Source organism: Chiloscyllium plagiosum, unplaced genomic scaffold (genome assembly GCF_004010195.1).
Source record: "Chiloscyllium plagiosum isolate BGI_BamShark_2017 unplaced genomic scaffold, ASM401019v2 scaf_11933, whole genome shotgun sequence".
NCBI lineage: Eukaryota > Metazoa > Chordata > Chondrichthyes > Orectolobiformes > Hemiscylliidae > Chiloscyllium > Chiloscyllium plagiosum.
Window position 1 is genome coordinate 12,351 of NW_025212842.1, and position 9,348 is coordinate 21,698.

The 9,348-nt window shown below is 44.8% G+C and overlaps 1 protein-coding gene across 1 annotated transcript; it reads right to left on the bottom strand.

The window, feature by feature from the left end:
- Positions 1-3,372: 3,372 nt before the first annotated feature.
- Positions 3,373-4,311, bottom strand: LOC122547488 (beta-1,3-galactosyltransferase 5-like). Its single transcript, XM_043686102.1, has one exon. It carries the CDS (start codon positions 4,309-4,311, stop codon positions 3,373-3,375), a length of 939 nt encoding a protein of 312 aa, XP_043542037.1.
- Between the last annotated feature and the right edge of the window lie 5,037 nt (positions 4,312-9,348).

Consider the following 9,348-nt stretch of genomic DNA (forward strand, 5'->3'; position numbering starts at 1 on the left):
ATTTGATGTGACTGCAACTGTGGGATATATAGTGTCTCCTCATGAACTCCTCATGCACTTCACATTAGAACATTTAACCGTGACAGAACCACAGTGATGGAGACTCTCAGTATCGAAAAAGGACGGTATAATTTCTTCCCAATTTACACCGTGTACACCAGTCAGTGTATTATCTGCTAACATCAAAGTGATGTCCTGTGAAACCAAATCCAGTTCATTATTCAAATATAAAAGGCTTTGTGTCTTCCAAGTGAAGGACGTTGGTCTAAGAAATCACTGTTAAAACTGTCAGGTCAGAATTCCCACAGCTGGTACAGCAAAGTTCGGTACCTATGGGAATGGCCTCAACCGGGACTTGGGTTTTTGTCACAATACAAGTGACCCTACTGCTGGATATACACACACACACTCACAGACACACATACACACACACACAGACCCTCCCTCATACACAAGCTCTCTCATGTGCACACACATACAACCCCCCGCACTCACACCGACACACACACCCTCTCACACATACCCCATCACATACACATACTTAACCAATCTTACACACGCACACGTATATACATGCACACTCCATCACATGCAGTCACACCCACATGCACACACACACACATACACATTCAATCTGTTGCTCCTACACGTGTACATATATAAGCTTATGGAGTGAATTTGTTTTGAATTACATTTTATTTTGCTCAAAAACTGCATGAATCCATGTAAAACTCTGTAAAACTATACAGAGGGTTTGTCAGCCTGACATAACATTGGGACACAGACAGACTTCACACCTATTGTTTTAAAAAGCTGAGCTTTTTAAAAGAAGTTCCGCAGTTTACATATTAAAAACAGGAATCAGCATATCCCATTTTAAAAGATGAAAGTTTTAATCTAAAATTGTTTACTGTATCATTACTCCAAGACACTGGACGCCTTTGGCTATAAATTCTGTGAGCATGATCTTAGTCTCCACAACCACCTGATGAAGGAGGGGTGCTCTGAAAGCTCGTCCTTCAAATAAACCTGTTGGATGTAGGTTTGCTGGCTGAGCTGGAAGGCTTGTTTTCAGACGTTTCATCACCATACTAGGTAACATCTTCAATGAGCCTCCTGATGAAGCACTGGTGATGTAGTCCGTTTTCTATTTATATGTTTGAGTTTCCTAGAGTTGGTGACGTCATTTCCTGGAGGCTCATTGAAGATGTTCCCTAGTGTAGGGATGAAACATCTGAAAACGAACCTTCCAGCTCAGCGAGCAAACGTACATCCAGAACCTCAACCTGAGCTACAAATCTTCTCAAAACTCACTAAAACCTGTTGGATTATAACCTTGTGTTGTGTGATTTTTAACTTTGTCTACCCCAGTCCAACATCGGCACCTCCCAAGTCATGGCAACCAAAATACAGGTGGACAGGGGATTGGTGCAAGAAAATGAGGGAGTTTTGCTGTGATTATAGGGGCCTTTTGGGTGGGAAAGAAGGTCACCACAAATGAACTCAAAAAGGATGTATATGGCACTTTACATATATACTGAGTGAGGAAAAACAGGCACACACACACACACAAAGATATGTCAGAAAGTAAATGGTGAAGAAGATAAAAAGTGTTTACAATTGAAATGATATATGTTCACTAAATGTGTGGGCCATTATTCATGAGACTTGCTTTGAATTGCACAATTTTATTAATTGATTCCAAACTTCACAGGACAAACAAGGAAAAGGAATTCACAATGAATGGTAAGTCACTGGTAAACACTGAAGATTAGTGGGATGTTGGTGTGCAAGTACACTAAAACCTTATGGTAATCAGGACTGATAGATAAAGTGATCAACAAAGCCAGTGAGTAACTTGCCTGTGGTTATACAGTCGTAGAGTCACAGAGTCATAGCGATGTACAGCACAGAAACAGACCCTTCGGTCCAACCCATCCATGCCAACCAGTTATCCCAATCCAATGTAGTCCCACCTGCCAGCACCCAGCCCATATCCCTCCAAACCCTTCCTATTCATATACCCATCCAGATGCCTTTTAAATGTTGGAATTGTACCAGCCTCCACCATTTCCTCTGGCACCTCATTCCATGCACGTACCATCCTCTGTGTGAAAATGTTGCCCATTAGGTGTCTTTTATATCTTTCCCCTCTCACCCTAAACCTGTGCCCTCTAGTTCTGGACTCCCGATCCCAGGAAAAAGACTTTGTCTAATTATCCTATCCATGCCCCTCATGGTTTTATAAACCTCTATAAGGTCACCCCTCAGCCTCCAATGCTCCAGGGAAAAGAGCTTGTTCAGCCTCTCCCCATAGCTCAAATCCTCCAACCCGGTAAACATCCTTGTAAATCTTTTCTGAACCCTTTCAAGTTTCACAACATCTTTCCAACAGGAAGGAGACCAGAATTGCATGCAATATTCCAACAGTGGCCTAACCAATGTCCTGTACTGCCATAACATGACCTCCCAACTCCTGTACTCAATACTCTGACCAATAAAGGAAAGCATACCAAACGCCTTCTTCACTATCCTATCTTCCTGTGACTCCACTTTCAAGGAGCTATGAACCTGCACTTCAAGGTCTCTTTGTTCAGCAACACTCCCTAGGACCTTACCATTAAGTGTATATGTCCTGCTAAGATTTGCTTTCCCAAAATGCAGCACCTCACATTTATCTGAATTAAACTCCATCTGCCACTTCTCAGCCCATTGGCCCATCTGGTCCAGATCCTGTTGTAATCTGAGGTAACCCTCTTCGGCCACAGTATTGTTTGCAGCTCAGTAATCCATGTTATAGGAGGGATGTGATAGCAACAGAGAGAATGGAGTGTAAATTTTCCAGGACGTCACCTGAGTTGGAGAGCTTCAGTTATGAAGGGAGATTCCTTCGAGCAGACGAGGTTGAGACGGGACATGATTGAAATTATTAGGGGCATAGATAGGGTAATCAGGAAGAAACGTTTCCCCTTGTTGGGGTATGCAGTATCAGTGACAGGGGCATCGATTTAAACCAAAGGAATTAGAACAGATGTTTTTTTAAAAATTCTTTTTCTCCTGAAGATGGTGGTAATCTAGACTGTAAGGAGGATAGAGGCAGAAACAGTCAAAATTTAAATTGTATTTAGAGATGTGTTTGTGACACCAAGGCATACATGGCTGTAGGCAAAGTGCCAGAAGAAGAAAGTGAAATAGATTTACAGTTACTTTTGATAGGCATAGATGTAATCAGCCAAAGGACCTTTTCCCATGTTGTAGATCTTTCTGATTATGACACCCCCAGCCCACAGGGTTAACCAGGTCATTAGCCCGGAGCTCGCTAACCTAGTAACAAACCCATTACACCACCATCTCCTGCCTGAGGCAGCTTCCTTAAGGGATCAAAGGGCACTCTGATACCTCAGCCTCTTGCAGGGATTTCCAGTACAGACGCAGCTGAGATGGACTCACCCTGTGCGAGGTGACAAGTGAATGATAGCGGCAAACCGAGAAGGGCACATGACGGGTGAAAAAGACCCGCCGGCTGCTCACCGGGACAGGGGAGACTGCCAACCTGGTCAAGCAGAGGCCCACATAAACATCTTCAAGTTTGAGGAGAGGAATGGATTTGGAGACGGCCCAGATCTTCCCAGCCATGTCTCCGGAGAGGACGTAGCCCGTTCCCGAACAGTAGCGGGGATAGAGGGCGGGAGCAAACTCCTCCTTGCTGACATACCATTTGTTGGCCTTGCTCCTGATGGGCCGAATGTCCCTCATGAGCTGACCACTGAAGAAACCCGTGGTGTTCTTGCTGCTCAGCAGCTGGCTCAGGTAGAAGACGTTGACAAACATGTCCGAGTCTGTCTTCATGACGAAACGGGCTGAAGGACAGAATCGATGGACCCATTCCAAACCCAGCAACACCTTCTCCGTTAAATTGTAATAGGTGTCAATGAAGTCCCCCTGGAGAATATCCCGGTGGGACTTGTTCTCCTGCTGGATCTGTCTCTGGTACATGCCCCCGTGTCCGAGCAGGAAGAATGTGCTGATGCGCCCGGTCTGGAGGTGCCTCTCTGTGCCCCACGTCTCCCGGATTGCGGCTCGCTCCAACACCTCCTCTGGCCTGGTCGTGACCAGAAGCATGAGGAAGGGAGGCTCCCGATCACACTCCGAGTCCGGCCTCACCAGGAAGACACGTCTGGGCACCGGGGAGGCTCCCAGCTCCTTGCGACTGTGCTGTGGTGGGGAGGACAGCCACCGGAAGAGCAGGAGGAACAGGCTCAGAACCAGCAGAAGGCGGTAGCACAGGAAACGGACTTTCCTGGGAAACATCTGGGGGGTGGGGGGGGAGAGAGGATGTGATTAAATTATGAGGACAATGGATAAAGGACCACATTCACTGGGCACACCTCCCTCAGACTCTTGGAAACCTCACTTCCCCAAAAGATGGTGACATTGGGCAGCACGGTGGCTCAGTGGTTAGCACTGCTGCCTCACAGCGCCAGAGACCCGGATTCAATTCCAGCCTCGAGTGACTGTCTGTGTGGAGTTTGCACATTCTCCCCGTGTCTGCGTGGGTTTTCTCCGGGTGCTCCGGTTTCCTCCCACAGTCCAAACCTGTACAGGGCAGGTGAATTGGCCATGCTAAATTGCCCGTAGTGTTAGGGGCATTAGTCAGAGGGAAATGGTACTGGGTGGATTACTCCTTGGATGGTCGATGTGGACTTGTTGGGCCAAAGGGCCTGTTTGCACACTGTAGGGAATCTAATTTTAAAAATGGTAACCCTCTGATTCCTGCAAAATTGTAGGTTTCGCAAATCCCTGTTAAATCATAGGAGTCGAACAGGGATTCAAACCTTAACACTGAAAATCCTTACAAGTCCCCTCAAAATTTGGCAAACCTCACAACCCCTCCTCCCACCTTTAAATTGGCCTCACCCTCAGTTTTCTGGGCTCTTTCCCCCTTCCCTGCTGATGATGACAATGTTAACTCCTGGAACATTGGAGAAACTGAGCTTGGCTGGTGACCTGGTTCCAGGACAGCGTGCTCAGAAAGGTTGAGGTGGAACAGCCCTCTCAGAATTACAGTGCACCTTTGTCTGCAGCAGATCTCAGGCCACAGGAGATACACCTTGTCCAGAATGGCAATGCATTGAGATGCAGTTCCGAGCTTGCTGCAAGTCACAACCTGTCTCACATTTCACTCCAAATTACAATATACCTCCAGATGTCATCAGCAGTACAAAATGTTTGAAATTCTGCTTTCAGTCTTTCACAGAGCTGCGAGAGCTACCCCAGAAGATCACAATCCCTGTGGCTTCTGCAATCTCTGGGAACATTCCCAGCACCAGGATATCCTGCTTCTCTCTCCTTTTCACACTGACGGATCATCGATCAGGCCAGACTCCTCCTCCATATGTCAGAGAGAGACACAGAGAGAGAGAGAGAGCTGGGCAGCAGGAACAATGCCCTGGCATTCCTGTGACCACTGAGGTGTAACTGATGGCTCTGCTGTGTTGCTCTTGGTGGTGACAACTTGTTCCATTTAGTGAGGTGATGGATGGCTGGAAACGGATTGAGAGAAAGCCGAGAAGATGGACAGACAGACAAGGAGAGACAGAAAGAGGCAGATACAGACAGAAAAAAGGGGATAACAGGAAAGAGATGGAAAGAAAGAGTTAGAGACTGACAGACAGACAGACAAAGTGAGCAACAGGCAGTGGGAAGGATGGAGAGGAGAGACAGAGAATGAGAGAAACACACAGAGAGAGACAGAGATGGAAAGATATATGCAGAGAGAGAGAGTTAAAAGTCACACAACACCAGGTGATAGTCCAACAGGTTTATTTGGAAGCATTAGCTTTCGGAGCGCTGCTCCTTCATCAGGTAGCTGTGGAGCAGGACCGTAACATACAGGCTTAGAACAAAAGTTCACAATGTTATGCATGCAACTGATACAATATTTTGAACAAACCTAGATTGCTGTTAAATTTTTCATCTTTTAGAATGGTTTGCAGGTTTTAGTTCTTTAATATATAATTCCTAGAACTTCTCTCAAATCACATTCTAGAAATAACTTAATGTTTTATAAGAAAAGGTGACATCGCAGCTCAGACAATGCATTAAAGGTGTAAGCTTAGAATCTGGCTGTATCCTAATCTTGAATCCGACTGGGTCAATTTCCAAAGTAGGAATTTGTAACATGTTACATGGATTGATTGCCTACAGGTTGTGTGCTTTTTGAACAAAATAGAATGTATCTGCAAATATAATTCTGCAAATGCAAATTCTCACCACAACAACGCAGGGTGGTCGAGCAGAGACCGATAGCCAAGTTCAGTACCAATGAAGATAGCCTCAACCAGGATCTTGGGTTCATGTCATACTACAGGTGACCCCTCTGCACTATACACTCTCACACACACACACTCTTACACACTCACACAGACCCTCTCTCATGCACACGCTCTCTCTCAGACACACAAACACACACTCTTACATACTCACACAGACCCTCTCCCATGTACACGCTCTCTCTCAGACACACAAACACACACTCTTACATACTCACACACTCACACAGACCCTCTCCCATGTACACGCTGTCTCTCAGGCACACACACACATACAGACTCTCTCTCTCCCTCTCTCTGTCTGTCTCTCTCTCTCTCTCCTCTCCCCCCACCACATGCATTCACACACACATACAAGTCTATGAGGTAAATTTGCATTTGCAGAATTGTATTTGCAGATACATTCTATTTTGCTCAAAAAAACACACAATCTGCAGGCAATCAATCCAGGTAACATGTTATAAACTCCTACTTTGGAAATAGAACCAGTCTGACTCAAGATTGGGATACAGACAGACTCTAACCTCACACCTTTAATGCATTGCCTGAGCTGAGATGTGACTTTTTTTTATAAAACCTAATGTTATCTCGAGAATGTAATTTGAGAGAAGTTCTGGGATTTACATGTTACTGAACCGAAACCTGCAACCCCATTCTAAAAAATGAAAAACTGAACAGCAATCTAGGTTTGTTCAAAATATCGAGCCAGTTGCACAACACTGAGATCTTTTGCTATAAATTCTGCATCTTATGATCCTGCTCCACAGCCACCTGATGAAGGAGCTGTGCTCCAAAAGCTAGTGCTTCCAAATAACCTGTTGGACTATAACCTGGTGTTGTGTGATTTTTAACTTTGTCCACCCCAGTCCAACACCAGCATCTCCACATTACAGAGAGAGAAGCAGAAAGAAACAGTCAGACATTTGGAGAATCAAAGACAGGTGATGTTGATAAAAGCAAATTACTGCGGATGCTGGAATCTGAAACAAAAAGAGAAAATGCTGGAAAATTTCAGCAGGTCTGGCAGCATCTGTAAGGAGAGAAAGGGTCAGTTAGACTCGAAATGTCAGCTCGTTTCTCTCCTTACAGATGCTGCCAGACCTGCTGAGATTTTCCAGCATTTTCTCTGATGTTGCTAATTACCACCTCGTCTTTGGCATCATCTCTATTGAGCCTCTCAATGTTCTGTGCTGACCTCTGAGGTGGCCTGGTGGCTCAGTGGTTAGCACTGCTACGTCATAGCATCTGTGACCTGGGTTCAATTCCACTGTCAGACAGTGTCCCTGTGGAGTTTGTGCATTCTCCTCAATACTGTATGGTTTTCCACTGGGTGCTCTGGTTTCCACCCACCGTCTAATGCTGTGCAAGTTAGATGGATTGACCATGTTAAATTTTTCAGTGTGTAGGCTAGGTGCAGACACCATAGGAAATGTGAGGTTACAGAGGAAGGGCAGAGGGATGGGTCTGGATGGTATGCTTTTCAGATGGTTGGTGTGGACTTGTTGGGCTGAATGGCCTGCTTCCACACTCTATGAATTCTATGGAATTGGATAAATGATTCTGCTTGCCTGGTCTGACTGCCCTCTGCCTGCTGAAATTTCAGCTCATCCAAACATGCTGTCCTTTCCCCCAACTGTCTGCAAGTTCCACTCATCCATCACATCATTTCTTCTTTCTTTACCTCGCTGGCAAATTCCTTCCCAAACCAAGAGCAGGTGAATGGCTTCCTCCTGGTGTGAACACACTGGTCTTTCAGAAGGTGGAGTGAAGCTATGAATCCCTTTCCACACTCGTAACAGGTGAAACAGCCAAACCCTTGTGTGAATACACCGATGCATGAGAAGTTTGGATGATTAACTAAATTCCTTCCCACATATAGTGCAGAGGAATAGTTTTCCATATTGTGAACTTGCTATTATCCGAAAAATGAGGATTAATTGATCCTTTCCCACACGTGGAGTAAAGGAGTGACCTTTCCACGATGTGTCTATGCTGCTGTATTTCCAGCTGGAACGCAGAATAGAATTATTTTGCGCAGTTGCCACATTTCCATGTTTTCTTCATGGTGGCCAGGGTCCCTGTAACTGACTAACAGATCTCCTTTCATCTCAAACATTCGTCATATTCAGTTCATGATGAATCTGTCAGATCTTAATGATAATTGATTTGAGATTCTCCTCTGGAATTCTTCTCTTTGAAATCCCCTACAAAAGAAGTTTACAAATATTATCACTCTCAGTAAAGAGTGAAAATTCAAAACACAATTTGAGTTCCTATTATTATGAAGGTGTAGGTGTATACCGTACCTTTGAGAGAGAGAGAGAGAAAGAGAGAGAGAGATAGCTGGCAAGGACTTAACAAGTACAGAGTGTGCTGAAAGTTTCACAAATATAACATCTGGCTGTGAACCAAATAGCTGGAACTAAAGTTGCTGTGGTTCACAGCTAATTTGAATTTGGCCAATCAGTTTAAATTTTATTCCAAGGTGCCAAAATCGAATCGAATTTGAATTTTACTGTTTTGACGACGTTGAACCAATGAGACAATCTGATGTTTTCGGGTCTAAAACTTGGGCATTTTGAACAGTTAGCCAGAGTGACCAAGAGCACCAACAAACACAGACAGCCTGCAGACTCACTCTCCGAGAGGTAACTGTTCATATATCTGTGCAACAGAAGACCGAAGAAAAGACCCAGAAGAATGTACAGAGGAAGATTTAGAAGAGAATCGGCACAGTTGACTGGTTTCAAAATTTGAATTTTTTGTAACTCTTAATTAGGTGGGTGGGTTTATCAGATCGGTATATTATTGAAGAGTGGGAGGTAAATAAATTGATCAGGTAGGTAAAAACAATGACTGCAGATGCTGGAAACCAGATTCTGGATTAATGGTGCTGGAAGAGCACAGCAGTTCAGGCAGCATCCAAGGAGCAGCGAAATCGACGTTTCAGGCAAAAGCCCTTCATCAGGAATAAAGGCAGAGAGCCTGAAGCGTGGAGAGATAAGCTAGAGGAGGG